General features: G+C 42.7%; 4 protein-coding genes across 13 annotated transcripts in view; 3 read left to right on the forward strand and 1 right to left on the reverse strand.

The window, feature by feature from the left end:
• myh14 (myosin, heavy chain 14, non-muscle) overlaps window positions 1-6164 on the forward strand; it is a 38731-nt gene extending 32567 nt beyond the window's left edge. For 5 of the 7 annotated variants that reach the window (XM_086037180.1, XM_086037184.1, XM_086037182.1 and 2 more), the window contains 7 exons: window positions 51-139; window positions 225-348; window positions 462-670; window positions 968-1076; window positions 1521-1693; window positions 1864-1887; window positions 2279-6164. In XM_086037180.1, coding sequence (XP_085893306.1) covers window positions 51-139; window positions 225-348; window positions 462-670; window positions 968-1076; window positions 1521-1693; window positions 1864-1887; window positions 2279-2474 — 924 coding nt within the window. In that variant the 3' untranslated portion in view covers window positions 2475-6164. Of the gene's footprint in view, window positions 1-50; window positions 140-224; window positions 349-461; window positions 671-967; window positions 1077-1520; window positions 1694-1863; window positions 1892-2278 lie in introns of all 7 variants that reach the window. The other 2 variants (XM_086037186.1, XM_086037181.1) reach the window with 2 other exon arrangements.
• c16h19orf85 (chromosome 16 C19orf85 homolog) lies at window positions 6098-9559 on the reverse strand. The gene is made up of 3 exons (XM_086037199.1): window positions 9538-9559; window positions 7712-7901; window positions 6098-6978 (listed from the first exon to the last, which is right to left on the reverse strand). Exons 2-3 carry the CDS (start codon window positions 7897-7899, stop codon window positions 6264-6266), a joined length of 903 nt encoding a protein of 300 aa, XP_085893325.1. The 5' UTR covers window positions 7900-7901; window positions 9538-9559; the 3' UTR covers window positions 6098-6263.
• On the forward strand, window positions 8792-12518 carry LOC147143153 (mpv17-like protein). 4 transcript variants are annotated; one of them, XM_086037200.1, is made up of 6 exons: window positions 8792-8931; window positions 10719-10889; window positions 10972-11308; window positions 11706-11776; window positions 11853-11882; window positions 11977-12518. In XM_086037200.1, the coding sequence occupies exons 3-6, from the start codon at window positions 10981-10983 to the stop codon at window positions 12094-12096; spliced, it is 549 nt and encodes a 182-aa protein (XP_085893326.1). In that variant the 5' UTR covers window positions 8792-8931; window positions 10719-10889; window positions 10972-10980; the 3' UTR covers window positions 12097-12518. The 4 variants fall into 4 exon arrangements, with proteins under 4 accessions (XP_085893326.1, XP_085893329.1, XP_085893330.1 ...); XM_086037203.1 differs by lacking the exon at window positions 8792-8931 and adding an exon at window positions 8968-8985; XM_086037204.1 differs by lacking the exon at window positions 8792-8931 and adding an exon at window positions 9604-9621.
• Window positions 12449-17401, forward strand: rpl18 (ribosomal protein L18). Its single transcript, XM_086037774.1, is given in 9 exon segments — window positions 12449-12478; window positions 12763-12891; window positions 12893-12916; window positions 13491-13577; window positions 14005-14112; window positions 14782-14880; window positions 15225-15348; window positions 16575-16644; window positions 17265-17401. Coding segments are annotated over 9 exon segments (747 nt in total). The 3' UTR covers window positions 17341-17401.
• The last annotated feature ends 49 nt before the right edge of the window (window positions 17402-17450 follow it).

A 17450-nucleotide genomic window follows, 5' to 3' on the forward strand; every position in this document is an offset into this window, starting at 1 on the left:
GTTTGATATTCCTTTTATTTCATTTGTTTGGCACCTTTTTGTGAACGCAGGAGCTGTCTGTATCCGACCGGCAGCGAAGACAGGCTCAGCAGGAGAGAGACGAAATGGCCGACGACATGGTCAACAACAGCTCCGGAAAGTCCGTTATCACTCTGCGATCTCGGCGTGCGGTATGAAATTCACCTCTGATGGCTTATGTTGTTTGATGCGGTGCATTTGTCCAGGACGGCGCTGTTTGAAGAGAAGCGCCGGTTAGAGATGCGAGTCAGCCAACTGGAGGAGGAGCTGGAGGAGGAGCAGACCAATGCGGAGCTCCTGTCAGAGAGACAAAGAAAGATGGCTTTGCAGGTGCAGTAGATGCTTCGAGCCAACCTGACTCCTCCCGTTTTATTGGTGGCCGGAATGGATTAATGGCAACTCAATTCATTTTAATGGGGAAAACCACGGCTCCACTCATTCAGGTGGAGACGCTGACCGTGCAGCTGCAGGGTGAGAGGACCCTGGCCCAGAAGGCGGAGGCGGCGCGGGAGCAGCTGGAGCGGCACAACAAGGACATGAAGACGCGGCTGGAGGAGCTGGAGGGAACCGTCAGGGGCAAACACCGACTCAGCGTCGCCGCCCTGGAGACCAAGATCGAATCAATGGAGGAGCAGCTGGAACAAGAGAGACAGTGAGAGACCAAAACACTTTGTTTTCAATGCAGTAACAAATGATAACAAAATAAATGTTGAAAAACAGGAAATACATGTATTACTGAAATGCATGTATTTATAGTACAAAAAAAATAGCGTAACAGGTAATCATATTTATGAATGCTGCTTTGCTCCAATCATGACAATGATAATTTGTTTAAAAAAAAAATTTAAAAAAAAGTAAATAATTAGGAATTTTGACCATGAAAATGATAAATACATAAACACATATTATACATAAATACTAAAACCAATGCATGTGTTTTGCCTCTTAGGGAGCGTGCCATTGCCAACAAGCTGGTGAGGAAGACCGAGAAGAAACTGAAGGAGGTTATGATGCAGGCGGAAGACGAGAGGAGGCACGCCGACCAGTACAGAGAACAGGTAGACGAACATTTCAGACATTTCATCGAAGAGAAATCACATAGCAGCTTCTGGCGTCGGTGTTTTGTGAGATTGGAGTCTTTCACCGCAGAATTACAGCAAACCTCGGTTATCTCCGAAGGCCAAGACCCACCATCAATGAGTGAAAATCGGCGATCAAAAACATGCGTGAAACACTTGGCCGCCCCGTCAAATACACCCCCCGCCCCCCTTTTGCACGCCACTGCTCTGAACTTCTCTTTCTGGGATGTTTTTGCGGGAGGTGAATCCTTGTTTCCGTGTTTGTTGGAATTGGCAGGTTGGCCCAAAGTGCTGAGCGCCATAAAAGACTGCCCCCTATCTGTCATATTTGGAACCAAACCATGATTTCGGCCAGTCTTTGGCTTGAAAAATATTTGCCTTTTCTCTTCATTCCTACACTCAATTGTGATCTGTCCGCTGTAGCTGGATAAGTCCATGGTGCGCCTGAGGCAGCTGAAGCGTCAGCTGGAAGAAGTGGAGGAGGAGAACTCGCGCTCCAACGCGCAGAAGAGGAAGCTGCAGCGAGAGCTGGAGGAGCTGACGGAAAACAGCCAAAGCAGGATGCGTGAGGTCACCAGCCTGCGCAACCAGCTCAGGTACACGTGCGGCCGGCTTCCCGTGCTGTCTGCGCATGTCATTAACAACACCAATTCAGTTGACCATTGACCTTAATTTCCTTTTTGCTTTGCTCTTCTCCGTTGCATCCATTTGTCTTCATCTAACACTGTCCATCTGTCCCATCTGTCCACGTCACACCAACACTCAGCGTCCCCGAATGGAGACCAGAGCAGTAGGTCATTGTGTTTTTGTTCTTTTGTCTTTTTTTTTTTCTCTCTCTCTCCATGTCTGTAAATGTGTTGTGGGGATTAACCCAACTCAAAATTTGTTGTAAACCATATTTTGTCACCATTTGTGGACCTGCGATGTTTTAATTTATTTGATCCCACTGGCATATACTGTTTTTTTTTTTTGTCGTCTGCTGTGTGTAGGACACAATGTGTGTTTATAAAAGTATTTGCAGGGGTGGGCAAACTTTTGTGCACAAGGGCTACATTTGCTATTTGAAAGGAGTAGTGGGATTCATGGTAGTCCACTGGCTATTAATTGACAAAAGACGTTTTTGCCATCTGATGTGTGGTGCATGCAGTCTTAACACGACACTAATTAAGATTATTGTGCAGGCGTGCTCCGTTGCAGCTGACCATGCGCGGACGCCGAGCTCTGGTGGACGACTACTCGTTGGACAACTCGGATTCGGAGGAGCCGCCGGCCTCGCCCACGCCCTCCCTGGGACAGCCCCGAACCCCGACCCCGTCCTCGGAGCACAGCCTGGACCCTAACCCGCCCCCCTACAGCGTCAACAACCTATACCAATGATGTACCGCGCATACACATACATGCACACAACACTAGTATATGATATAGTCAATGAATTGCTCAAGGATGTTGCTTTTTTCCCTCCCAACAAGTGCAAACAAAAGAGATTTTACTGGATTTTTTTTTTTTTTTTACCTTAAAACATGATGCAGTTTAAAACTTTCACATTTGAATTAGCCGCGCAGCGTAAAGGCGCAGAAAAAGACGTGTAACCCTTACATCAAGGGTGGGCAAAATTTTCCTATCAGGGCCATGTTGAAATGATGAAGGGGGAAAAAAATATGCTGTAGTCCATCCAATAGTGGCTGCCTCTCTAATAAATGTCTCCCTCAATTAGACGCCTCACCTTTTTGTCTAGAAAAAAAAATCAGCTAGTCATCGACGCTGCCGTAATGAACGAGTTATAACTGCACGGGCCATTTGGATGCTGTCGCTAACCAAAATAGCAGCACCTACACAGATCCTCATCTGCGGTTGAATAAATCCCACGTCGTAGTGAGGTAGCAAGGTTTTGTGCGTCCCCCTACACTGTCAGAAAAAAGACGCTAAATTTGTACATTTAAGAGTCCAATGGCTTGTCACTGGAGCAATACCCTTAAGGGTACAGTACACATATGCTCCTTAAACAGTGTGCATATTGGTACCCTAAAAATTTGTACCATTTGTAGGCAAATAAATAGGACACACGTGCATCAAAGTGCAGGTAACTCAAACACACTTAAACGATAAACGAAAGTGCAGAACTGCATGCCACAATGCATCGTGGGAACTGAAGAGCAGCTGAAAAGCACACAAACAACAGCGAACCGTTGACAGTTCGTTTGAAGTGCTTTAAGTTGCCCATCCGTGGTGTAAATTAACACTCCCACTGTAGGATGGACCTAGCACTTGTTTGTACCATTAAAGCTAAAAAAAAAAAAAAAGGTATAAAGATGGTCCCTTTGCTAGTTTGGATCATTTATGTACATTTAAATACAAACAGTACTTATTTACACCTAGGGGTTCAAATGTGAATCAGAAAATGTACCTTTGAGCTCAAAATTCGACCCCTCAGTACCGTTTTTTTTTTTTTTTTCCCCTCTGACAGTGTAGGAGACACTTTGTCTATCTCCTGGCCATTATTTACTATTTATTTATTATTTAATTGTTTTTGATTTTTTTTTTGTTTTGTTTTGTTTTTATTTGCTTCAGATGCTCTGGTGGACGTCGCCAGCCACAGGTTGCCCACCCCTGTTGTTTATATTACAAAAATAAAAGGGCTGCTGCAGAATGACAAATTAGACAATCTATTTGCGAACGCGAGATATTTGACTAAAAGTGTGAATTTGACCTCCTCCTCGTGGGGCAAATGTGATGCAATACATCTTTTAATACGCCGTGAGACTTTTTACAAGCGCCATTTGCATAACAACTGCACTGTTTGCCGACTTCGCGAGGAAATTAGCCAGATCGTTCCTATCGACCCACGAACAAGTAGCTCCCAAAGGATACCTCCTGCAAAACATGTTGTCTAATAATTCCGTAGCTAGTGTAATTTATTCATCTAAAACTCTCAAGTCATTTGATTTTCTCTAATTTATATCAAGCTAATTCTGTTAAATCTTCTTTTTAGTGTACAAACATTACTGTCTGGCCCTGGGGAGACATTTTTGTACCTTAAGTCTTATTATCCAAAGCAATTTTTTTTTTTTGACTGAGGAACACATTTTACTTGGACGGGCGTCTTGCACAAGGTAGTCTAAAAATATTTGTTGTTATATTCGAACTGTAAATGAAAGCCGCCATCGGATGAGAAAAAGGACTAAAGCTAGTAGAGTAGAGTAGAGTAGAAAAGTAGATTTACCAACATCCAGCATTGCTTTTGGATGACTTCCCTTCGAGAGAATGCAAATATTGTAGGTTTAGCTACAAAAAAGAAAAAAATAGAGGCAACAAGTAATATAAGTAAGGAATAAAGTAGTTTTTTTTAACACTGGCCATTATCCAAACGTATGATTCCTTTTCATGTTCCTTTCCAGGATATTTTAGTCACATTTTTGTACCACACCGACCTTCTCATGTGGCTGCTAAACTTGAAGCTAAAGTCGAAAGTAGCCCGGTTAGCTTTGCGCGGAGGGACCCAAACTCGCTCAAATCATGTAATAAAAGCTTGCCTTTTGCATCAGTGGAACTCCAAATAGTACAAATTAGTAGATCAGCGATTTTTAAATGACCTCAGGTGGAGTGTGTTCCCTTGTGACGTCCGCATGCTTCATTTTAAGCAGAGCTAGGCTAGTGTTAGCTTCAGACGAGGTGCTTTTTAGCCCACCCTCAAATGTTTCTGGAATTGTTGTAAATGATTTTACTGAGGATAAAGTATACAGTATAGCCACTGACTCGTCTTTATGTTTACCAAATGAGTGATGCACTGGACCAGTACAGTAGAAGACAAGTTTTAATCAGTGTTGACGTCACTGCTCCCTACAGCCGTGCTAACATTAGCAATGGTGAGTTCACCACAAATCAGGGCTACCACACAAACAAAGGATCCCATTTTCACCAGGAAAGATTTTTGCCTTAATACACCATCACCACAATGGATTCGACCGGTAGACTTAAGGCTTTGATTAATATGTAAAATGTCTGAATTTCAGCCCTTTTGTGTCTTAATTCCTCCATTTCCAAGGGCTGCTTTGAAATAATTGTAAAAATTACTGAAAACCCTTGGCCGTTACTGAGTTGGAGCTTCACTTCCTTCTTTTGTCTCCAGTAAGTAAAAATCATGCCTTGTTGGTTTGAGATGAGATGAAAAGATCAGAGTTGCCTTCCACAGTAAGTATAAATGCTAAATGGTAAATGCCACATTCAACCACATGTTGACGATTTTATTTTGTTTACATTGTTTGTGGCGTATAAAGGCAAAAACCCAAGGTGTTTTATGCTAAGTGCTAAGCTAACATTAGCAACAACAAGCTCATTTTGTTCCAATCAACGACTTATTAATATATTTGTCTTTGCACACCATCACGATGGATTGGGAAAAAAAAAATCAATATTGATGGCTGTGTTGATAAATAATTAATGTAAGTGGTTTCTCAAAGATGCGATATTAAGCCATTTTACATTTCGTTTTTTGCCAAATGGCAGGAGCACTCCAGTTGAGACCAGCTGACTGGAAGAATCCTTTTATTTGCCTTCAAAAATTCCACAATTGCATTTTTACAATAACCACAAATGCCTGATGATTTATTTCATAGTCCTCGTGGTGATGTGTAAAGACAAAATGATCAAAACTCTTGATTATCCAAATACTTGGACCTAACCGTCAAATACCCCAATGAGTTTGTCTTTTTTTCCTTTTTTTTTTTGCTTTTGTTCTGGCAATATGCAAATGACTTTTGTGTTTTTACGTTGTGTATTGGCTGCACTTTGCACACAAGCAGTGGGTATATTTTTCCGTATCAGCATCTACTGTAATGAACATGCGTGCGTTCACAACCATAAAAGGTGAATTGTTGAATGCAACAAAGCTCTGTTCATAAGTAGCAAGCTGATTCTCAAAGGTGTTTTTCTTCTTCTTTTCTCACTTACGGTTTTGCTCATGGCTACTGTGCAACTTGAAACATTGTTTTGTTGTTTGTTTTTGTTAATGATGCTGTATAATAATACATCTGTCCGGGGTCCACTTTTAATATATGTTGTTGGTTTTCACTTTGCTGCATCAGTGTGCTTTATTTCACAAACACAACAAAAAAAGTACTTTATATTTTTGGGTCCTCCTAATAACGTAAAGAAACAAAATGGTCCTTTTTATTGAGCGTAAACGTCTCGGTAGTAAAGCGTGTTAAAAGATGCACATTCGGGGGACTCGCTGTCCAAGAGGATGTCGGTGAACGTCAGTTGGCCTTCGTGAGGCGGTGTTGCGATGTGACGAAGCGGTGCTTCCAGAGGCGGGGCCCAAAAAGACTGAGCCACTCCCCCCAATGACGACAGCTTGTGTTGACAGCCGGACAGCGCGGGAAGTGGTTCGGGGATGACAAAGTCTACATTTGCGTGGAGATGGGTTCCGATTGGTGCGTCGTCGCCGTGGCGACTGCATCCGCGGTCCCTGTCCTTGCTTTCTGGAAAACGACCCGCGTGGCGAGTGGCCCCGTCGTCCTCCGAAAACAGATCCATAATATCCGCCCAGTCGCTCTCTGTGATGTCGGCCAAGGCGTGCGAGCCGCCGGGGCTGTCGAGCATTTGCGTGGCGTCAAAGGACAATGGCGACAGCAGTGGCGTGAAGGAGGGAGAGACGGGCGTGGCGTCTTCAGAATTGTCCGTATGGAAGAACGCTTCGTCAGTAGGACACTTTGAGGACGTATCGTCTTGTTTCTTCGTCCCACTTTCAACTTCCTCGGCATCACTTTGATCTTTGCGTCCAATAGAATGGTCGCATGGCTCCTCAGGTGGTGATGACTCCACCTCCTTCAAGTAGAGTGTGGACGTCAGTCGACGATTAGCCGCCTCGATGTCCGCGAACTTCCTGTTAGTGTGTGAAAAGACATCAAAATATCCCCCCCAAAAAAACAAACTTAAATCCAGTACTCGAGGGCCACTATCATGCGCTTGCTGTTTTAAATATTTCCTTCCTCCAACACACCAGATTCAAATGATCAGTTAATCAGCAAGCTCTGCAGGAGACTGATAACGATCCCGATCAGTTGAATCAGCTGTGTTGGAGGGAAACATCTAAAACATGCAGGTTTGGGACCCTCGAAGACCGGAGTTTTGACAGCAGAAATGTCTCCATTTATGATGCCTCCCTTAAATAAACACTGGCCTACTTTGTTGCCAGGTGGGTCATCCAAGACAAACGTCTCCCTCAAATAGTTGGCATACATCAATTGGCCTCAGACTACAGTTGTCGTCTACTAGCGATAAACACCTCCCTCAAATAAATGCTGTCCCAAATATCACTGGGTGCATCTTCTACTTGTGATAAAGGCCTCCCTCAAATGAATGCCGTGCCCCGATTAGTCACCGAATGGGTCAGCCACCCAAGACAAATAAACGCCTAGCTGAAATAGATGTTTAGTCGGTGATTGCGTCATCCGCTTAAGATAAATAAACATCAATGTGTCATACACGAAATAATAATTAACGCCTCCCTCAATTAAAATGCTCTTGTTGAATTAAAGGCCTACCCATTATGAGTGCCTTACTCCTAGCAGGTGCAGTTAAACAAAGCGGTGTTGAAGTGGCGCCCGTCTACACACCTCTGTATCATGTTATGCAGGAAGCGGCGGTGGTTGACCTGCCGCTTGGAGGGGCGGTTCTTGCGGGGCTTCTGGAGGGTCCTCATCATGTGACCTGCCGCCGACGTCACAAAGGTGTAAAGGTCCCGACCCCAAGGAGCCCCTCGCTCCGGCCCGGGCTCGAGTGATACCGACGCGGATGCTTGCATGCCTTGGACATCAGACACATGAAAACATAACAGCTGTGGAGTGAGACACTGCGTATGGTCATGCTTGTTGCTTGATCAGAATTTAAAGACACAGTATTTCCCGTAGTGGGGGGGGGGGGGGGTCCAAACTTTTTCCACTGTGGCTCGCATACGGAAAAGATCAATGCTGTGAAACGTGCTAAAACTTATTACGTACTAGTAAACATTGTTATTGTGTTAAAGGAAAAAATTAATTTTTACTTTTAAAGTAACATTTAATTTGTCTGTTTTTTCATACAAAAAACATGTAGAAAATAGCAATGTCTGATTTTGCAAAATTCAAACCTAAAAAGTGTGATACCTTGTAAGATTTGTTTCATTGAAATTTTATCATTTAAAATTTTTTAAAGTTACACATTTTCATTGATTTATTAAAAATGAATTTAAAGGATTCAAAACAAGATGTTTTATTCAGGATTATACTCAAATATAAACAATATACAGTATAGTACACACTTAAACACAAAATTGTTGGTCCCCCTCCATTAATGAAAGAAAAACTTGGCAATGATCACTAAAATAACCTGAAATTGACAAAGCAACACAAAAATGTACTGAAAATCAGCCAATGAAGATCAGGCATTGTTTTATTTTTGTCAGAGCTGGACAGTCCGTCCCTGGGCCGGACCGGTCGGACCTGTGCGTAGCACTCAAGTATGACACTGGCACATCATGCACTTCCCTACTTCCGGAAATACGCCGTAGCAAACCTGATGTGTAGTGGTTTACTGGTATGCTTTTATTTTGAAGGCAGGGAAGTATGAAGGAGGGGAGTGTGGAAAATAGGTAACTTGTTGCTTGCAGACTTGTCTGTTGGACCCAAATAATTATACAATACAATACAAAACCAACCCCATGGCTCGCAATGGAAGTAAGAACACGCAGCTGGGTTGTTACACTTGAAATTATATCAGTCCGCGCACGTCGCGGTGCACTGAGGAAATCACAGGGCGAATAACTACGCCTGGAAATGTAGGTCCATACACTACATGGGTAAGTACGTGAGTAAGTGGCGCGTTTGAAGCGTGTCCGCAGCGGGTTTGAATAGTAAGTTAGCCAGCTAATTGTTTTTAAATAAACCTCTTCCGTTAGCATCCCTCCCGCGGGGGCATCGTGCAGGTTTTTTTCCTTTTTTGGGGGGGTGGGGGGGGGCGATGTTTATGAATTTGGCCGGGGGGTCGCGGCCGAAAGGGTACCCAGGTCAAGGGTGGAGAGTCGCGGCCGGACGGGCAAAAAAAGGGTCAAGTGCCCAGCTCTGATTTTTGTAGTACACAACAATTACCTTTAGTTGGGTCAGTAATAGTATTTGTATCAAGATGTATTGTTCTCAATTTTTGAGCTGGTGTTTGTGTCGTATATTGTTGGAAGACCCTTTCTGACACTAGGCAGCTCATTTCACCTTTGCTTGGATACTCTTGAGATTTAACAGTTTCAAGACACCCAGTTGAGGATTTAGGTAAGCAGCCCCAGAACATAACTCAGCCTCCGGTTGTGGCTTTTCGATGCCACCCTTAATTTTTTATTAAATTTGTTAATAAAGGTATCAAATGAGTTAATAAAGTTGTCAACTGAGACGAACAATAAGTTAAAAATACAAACCTGCCCTGTTGCTGTTCTGTCTTCTTCCTCCAAGCAAGCGACGAGGTTTCCCGGTGGAAGGCGTCCGTCACTGTGAGCGCCTGTGTGCGTTTTCTTAACCCGACCACCCCCCAGCCCCGCACCACAGCAGTCTGAATGGAATCCCACTTGCTAAGAGTCATACGCCAAGACAGCAATTATCTGAGGAGTCAAAACCACGGACACGTGTCCAGCCGTCCACCTTTTGTGTGACGCACAAAAGGCCGATTGCCTGGAAAACTACTGTGCAGTTCTTAATTGAACCGCTTAAACCGTGACCCTCATTAGCACATTCTCAGAGGGAAGAACCTACGTGGTTGCTAGTGTCTTTAATTGACACGTATCATACGTGCAAACACCTTCCAAGTGATGACTTGAACATATCTATGGCAGCAGCAGGTGGGACCATTTTGGACAAACATGACAGAAAATGAAGGGTAATCAATTACTTGAGTGGAAGGTACAGAGGTGGCATACGTACTCCCACTCCGAAGTAGGGCAGAAGTAGATCATTAAATAATTTTCTTTTTTTTTTCCAAGAACATATTCTACGCGGGCCCGCTAGTTGAAACAAGGCATTCTGATAAATATTGCATATGTGGGACAAGAGTTAATCCATCCGTTTTTAGCCATCTCCGGGGGCGGCCATTTTGTCACGTCTGTCGACTGAAAATGACATCAAAGTTGCTCAGGTAACGACCAATCACGGCTTTTTTGAAGCTGAGCCATGACTGGTCATTATCTGCGCCCTGAGCATCTGTGATGTCATTTTCAGTTGACAGAAAGTACCAAAATGGCCGCCCCCAGAGATGGCTAAAAACGAGTGGATTAACTCTTATTCCACAAACACAATATATATCAGAATGCCTTGTTTCAACTAGTGGGCCTGCTGGCAACATATTCTTGAAAAAAAATAGTTTGGGTTGACTTCCGCCTTTAAAGTCTATTTTTAGTGTTACACTTGATCTTGTGAGATGTGAATAGACAGCTCCATTTCTGTCATCAGCACTTACACAGTAAGAAGAGTTCCCTTCTAGTAAGTCACAAGAGCGCTTCATAAAGCGACTCCTAAAGTACAGAATGTGTGTACTTTGAATCACAGCAAACTTTGCAGCATTCAAGAACGTTAAGCAGATTTTTTTTTTATCTGATTCTTGGAGCAGGCTGACATCGTATCACCAGGGAGGCTTTAACAGGGGGAAGTTTGAACTTTGACCTAGTGACAAGGGCCTCCAAGATTGATTTCAGCTCCTCCTCGTCCAACGCAGCCAATCTGGGAGAAGAGCCGGCGTCTCTCTGGGCTGAGGAAGTTGGAAGATGAGTCACATTCGGAGGTAAGACTGCAAGGATTGCGGGATTTAGATCGACTTCACACTTATTCATTATTTTGAAATCCGGGATTAATCTGTTTGTGAGGTTGCTACCATGACCATGAACAGGGCCTGGGCCACGTTCAGGGCCCATCCGTACATCGGCAACGTGGTCGGCTACACTGCGCTTTTCGCCTCCGCTGACCTCTTCCAGCAGCGCGTGTTGGGCCGGCGTGACGCGTCCGAGGCCTCCGCCGGCGTGGACTGGCGGCAGACGGCCAGAGTGGCCGCCGTGGGCTTCTGTTTCCACGCCAACTTCAACTACCATTGGCTGCGCTGGCTGGAGAAGATGCTGCCGGGGGGCGGGGTCAAGGCGGTGACTGGGAAGGTGGTGGTGGATCAGCTGGTAGCCGCGCCGCTCACCATCAGTGCCTTTTATATTGGTGAGTTGCCAGCTGAAATCCTGTTTTGTTCAGTTCAATCCTTTAGTTAGTGTGATAAGCGATAGCTGTTTTGTTGTTGATGCTTCAATTTCGTGGATATTGTTGTGCTCCTACTGATGTACGCACCTTGTCCACCTGGGGGCAGTATAATACTGACATAAGGACATACTGTACATGTTCATGGGGCACACTTCACCAATTCTTCGCGGAGCATAAAGCCAGGATATCCTTAGCTTTAGACTTTTTATTCATTGGCCAATGGGATGGTTACACCCAGTGAACTCTGCCTAGCAACAGCTTAGTGATGACCCAGAAAAGGATTGATTTAATCAGTGTTTACATTGATCTTACAATCATAACAATTTGTTAATCATGTGTTGATTTTCCCCCCTTTTAGGTTTGAGTTTACTAGAAAACAAAGATGATCTTCTTCAAGACTGGAGAGAAAAATTCTGGACGTCTTACAAGGTGCAAATGTCAATTTTGGTTTTGATTGTGCAGTATTCTAAAATGAACGTATGATGTTAATTGTGTGTTTCTTCAGACTGGTGTGGTGTTCTGGTCGACAATGCAGGTGAGATCTCATTGGTTGCTCGCTTGATGTTAAAGTTTGATTTAAAACTTCAGCTTTAAGTGGTTATTTTTCCGCCTCGTCATTATCGTCCCAGGCTGTGAACTTTTCCCTGGTACCCCCCGTGGCTCGGACCGTGTTCCTCGGAGGAGTCGCTCTCGTGTTCACCATATTCCTGTGTCACCTCCGACAGCAGAAGGACCACAAACTTGAATGAATTTTACACAACGTTTGTACTCAATGACCATCTACTGCTACCATTTTCTAATGATTTTAATAGCATGTCCTGTCTAGTTCAATTTCAGAACCATTCTCAGGATGTGATTAAAAGCCCTATCTGAAATGTCATATGGGTTGTTTTAGCTATGATGATTTCTTGTATTTTTGTCTTAAATAAGCGTCCTTATGCAAATGAGCATCAGAATAATGTGTGTAATAGTGTTTATAGTAATATAAGAATAATGAACATTTAATATATTTCAAAAGTGTGGCTCTTGACTTGCTCAATGTATAAAATGCCTTATAACTTCTGTTAAGAATTGGTGCTGCATAAAAAATGATTTGACTTAATGTTAAAGGGTGTAACAAAAGAGGCTCTTGTAAACAATATCTGTTTAATATAAAAGCTACAAATGTTAATGGATAATTTGATTGTGTCTTTTTTTGACATTTAAACAGACCACTGAATAAATGCACTTTATTATATTGTCATATCAATACATGATTTTATATAGTTTACGATATTTAGTGTTTTTAAGTCAAAATTGGTCGATAATGTTACATTATTGACTGTTATTTTGTTACGCAAATTCAGATTCTTAATACGAAGCAGTCATTTAGTAAAAGTAATGTAAATAGATGCTTGGATTTATCCTGTCGCTAGAGGCGTCATTCAGAATCCCGCGAGGTTTTTACCCTTGGAGGCCTACCGGAAGCTGTGCATGTCTTTAACCAATCAGAGACGCGAGATTTCAGTGTAGTGTTTATCGCGAGACCTACGCTCTTCCTTTTCCCTTTTTCCCTTCGAGTCCAAGATGGTAGGTGTTGCTAGTTTAACTTTCAGAATAGGCCAGTTTGACTATCCACGTTCATCCTTCTAATTGCCACCGCGCATCCTTTTCAATACAACATTTACCAATTGTGGGGACAGTTTACATTGCAATTGAAACGCCATTTCTTGGTATATGTCCCGGCAAATATATTAGCTTCGTCTCTAAGTGCCGACAGCTAAAGCCATGACGTTGCACACAACACACGTTGAAAAATACCTCCCAATGTAAAACAACACGGACCGATATGTAAATTTGAATTGCTTCGGTATCAGTTTGTGTGTCGTGCGGTAGTGTTGTTGGGCAACTCGCCATGTAAGCGTTGTCGCGCTAATTAGCCGCTAGCTTTTGAGAGTCAACGTGTACACCGACCTGTTCAAACGTCGCTATGTGCCTCGTGTAATTAGGTTCAACGGCATGTTAAATGCGAAAATAAAGCCACTGTTGTACTCGTAGGTGTTCAATAAGTGGTCCCAGTGGTACCTTAGTGCATTCTAGTTAAAAGTCGAGGTAATGAATGAAAAGTGATGTTAATCCATGTTTGTTTCATTATTCCTAAAAGGGAGTAGACATCAGACATAACAAGGACCGTAAGGTGCATAGGAAGGAGCCAAAGAGCCAGGATATCTACCTGAGGCTCCTGGTCAAGGTGAGTGCATCACATCCAAATTTCTGACCCACCTGTTATTGATGAAAATGTCACTCAGAGATCATATGATAAACATTTTCTTTAAGTAGTTTTACTCCTCTCACATATGCTCGGCACATTTTAACATATTAGAAATACTTTCAATAGTTTTTCTCAGTGCCTGTTCTCGTTCTCACTGTCAACAATGGGTGATTATTGTATGGCATCACTTTCCACAGGTATCCAATTAAAATGCAAGATGTGCTTGCTTCAAGCTGATTGTTGTACCCCACAGTTTACCTTTACTTTAAAACTGACACATAAAACAGAATTAAATGTATAAACACTCAAATGTTAACGCAAACCATATGATTTTTGTCCAATGAAAGCTCATGAGCTTTACTGAGCATACAACAATAACATGTACTAAACATTTGTTGCTTTGTAGCTGTACAGGTTCCTGGCCCGCCGCTCCAATGCGTCCTTCAACAAGGTTGTCCTGAAGAGGCTCTTCATGAGCAGGACCAACAGGCCTCCCATCTCCCTTTCCCGCCTGGTCAGTCTCTAGTCCAAGTCCTAAATGCTTAAGTCATTCAAATTCTTTTATCGTGATGTTGTGTATGAGCTTTAAAAAGAGTATTGGGGCTTCGGTGAGAACAAAGGGCAGTTTCTTTATGTGAAGAGGGTTGTGATTTTAAAGAGTGTCAAAATTGCCAAACTAAGTTGCTGAAGCACTTTTGGTCATTTAGTTCCTCAGTGGGGTCCTAACCCACTCTTTATATAAAAGTATTTTAATTTGGTTTTGGCATTTGTGATAGTTTCACATTTAAATAGCGGTAGTCTTGTTTTTGAGGAAATCATTTTACTTGTGTTGTAAAAAAATGATGAGGCCTAAGGGAAATAAACATGGTTATTGAAACACTTAAATGGATCTTGATTTGAATTTGACTTTGGAAATGATGTACATGAGCTTGTCAGTTTACGGTGGTCCAGACATTCGAGGTTACCAACTAGTTGGCACAGCGATGTAAGAATACACAAAAAGACACAATCATTTGATTTTCACTTGGTTGTTTTATTTTTATGGCCCACAAGTGTTTCTCATAAAAATATTCACTCTAGGTATGATTTTATTACTACATTAGCGTAACTTTGACTTGTTTTAACTTGTATTGAGGACACGTAGTTTTATTTTGTCCTCCGCTGAATTTGCGTCTCATTCCAGATCTCTAAGATGAAGCTGGCCGGCCGTGATGATAAAATCGCAGTCGTCGTGGGAACGATCACTGACGACGTCAGGCTCCAGAAAGTGCCCAAGCTCAAGGTCAGCAGGCTCCTGGCATTTACTCGGATTTTCTGTGGATGTCACCTGCTATGCCTTTCTGTGACACTTCCAGTCTTTGTGTGTCTGTTGCAACCCACTGATGACACTGCGTGACCCTCTAAGCGCAGTGCCATTGTGAGGCTTCAAACTGGAAGTTATGAGAGGGAAATGGATATTGAGCTCAGAATGTTGCAGCAGAGAGACAGGCAGGCGGGCCTGGGGGAGTCACAGAAAGGTGTAGAAGTTGAACATTTTTCATGGATCAAATCCCAGAACACCCTAACTTTTTGTGAGTCTCCCAAGTTTTTTTTTTTTTTTCCTGATTGTGATGACGCTCTCTCAAGGTGTGCGCTCTGAGGGTGACTGACGGCGCTCGCCGCAGGATCCTGCAGGCCGGAGGCAAAGTGATGACTTTTGACCAGTTGGCTATGGCAGCACCCAAAGGACAAGGCACCGTGCTGCTGTCTGGTAAGGACAACGCCACATGCTCTTTGCTCTCAGAGTACTTGGGAAAGAAATCCAGATTAAGGCTATGCTCGCTATACACCACTTCTGCATTTTAAGTCAACAATGCACCGAAGAATGGAATTTTCAAATTGCAACGGTTGCAGTTTAGAAAAAGAAACAAATGGCTTAATTTCAGTCAGTCAGTACGCTTTTATATTTTTTATAGCAAGTTCATTTATTTAAATTGTAAAGGTTGCAGTTTGGAAAAAGAAACAAATGTCTTAATTTCAGTCGGTCAGTACGCTTTTATATTTTTTACAGCAAGTTCATTTATTTATCGTTTCAAGAGAAGTTCAATGCTTAAGCGGTGTAGTCCACATGTTGACATTTTGGTTCATGAAAATAAGTCAGTCAGCCCTAATACTTAGTACACACACTTGCAAAAGATCATGACTAGTTGCCCCTAATTCCTTACAGTGCACCATAGCTGATATTGAGAAAGTGCACTTTTTTGTGGTTGACAAAGTCAAACCAGTCATGTTGGCTTTCCTCATGTTGTGTAAATTGTCAGTGTGCAGAAGTCAAACCTGGCTGACAAGTCTTGTGGAAACTGTCCTCGCACTCCCTTTGTGCTGGTCAGACGTGAGACAGCCGCTATCGTTCAATATCCAGATATGGACGTTCTTTTCCATAGCATGACTGATGAAACATTAACCTGCAGGCAGTTGATGCCATGATTCCTTATTGTTGGTATTGAGCCAAAACTGGAGGCGAAATACTGAATTGATTTGAGACTTTAGCCCTGCGTCACAAACGAGTCTCAAAGGAATTCACAAGCCCGCAGTTCACTAAAATCAACGACATCGCCTGGTCTAAGACCTAAACCCCAAAATTCAGAGAACCTGTTTGGTGGTTAAAAAGAAGAAACCTGCAATTGATGTGGCGTGGGCAACTTTAATCGCATATACTACATAACGATAGTTAACAGCAGGAGAGTCCATTTCATGGAATGAAGCGCTGCAGGTTGACTGCACCAGAGAAATACACAATTCTCCACAGCAGCTTGTTCCTTTTTGTAGAAGACGTTTGCAACAATCATTTTGCAGCAATCATTTTTGAGGAGTAGGATCCAAGAGCAATCCCTTCATCTGTTGAATAGTCATCAAGTAGCATAATAGTAGTAGTAAGGCAAACGATGAGATTATAGAATCACTTGTGAATGATTTCGAAATGGATTTGCTTTTCAGGTCCTCGCAAGGGCAGAGAGGTCTACAGGCACTTTGGAAAAGCTCCTGGAACTCCTCACAGCCACACCAAGTATGGGCACACTTGGTCATTTATTAATATCATAAAATGGCTGTACTTGTTATATTGTATTTCGTTGCTGTCCTGTGAAAAACACTTATGTCCATTTTTTTCAATTTTCTTATTTTTACATGAATGGTGTTTCTGCATTGCAGAAATCGCATTAACATGAAAATTGAAAAAAAAATCCAAAATTGGACAAAATTGTATTGTTTTCCACAGGACATCGACGATTTGTAAAATGTAGTTGAGTGTTTATTCCAAAAATATGTTAATATATATTAATTGAAGACTCTAAATTGTCTGTCAGTGTGAATGGTTGGTTGTCTTGGTGCTCCGCGATTGGCTGGCAACAGTACAGAGTGTAAAAAAAAAAAAAAAAAACCTGGCTGTATAAACTGTGAAGCCTTGGATTATTAACAATGGCGGCACAGAGTTTGCTTTGATGTTATATTCCATGGATTCAATCAGTAACGCCATTGTTTGATCATCAAATTCTGACATTACAGCCAATCACTGACTTTTGCATAAAAAATGCAAAATACCTGCCTATCAGATCTGTGTGAAGTCTGCCCAAAGGCCAATAAACGTGTTCGGAGTGACTTGTGCTGACACTCTTTTGTCTTTTCCAGGCCCTACATTCGCTCCAAGGGCAGGAAGTTCGAGAAAGCTCGTGGACGCAGAGCCAGCCGCGGCTACAAGAACTAAAGTCTCGCTTTGTTTACCATGCATTCGGATTCAAATAAAATACTGGCTGTACAAAACATCACTTCCTCTCTTGTGTTCTGTCCTCCCCCTTATATGGTGCGACTGCCACA

Source organism: Filicampus tigris, chromosome 8, assembly GCF_054856515.1.
Source record: "Filicampus tigris isolate MCC_2025a chromosome 8, RoL_Ftig_1.0, whole genome shotgun sequence".
NCBI classification, from domain to species: domain Eukaryota; kingdom Metazoa; phylum Chordata; class Actinopteri; order Syngnathiformes; family Syngnathidae; genus Filicampus; species Filicampus tigris.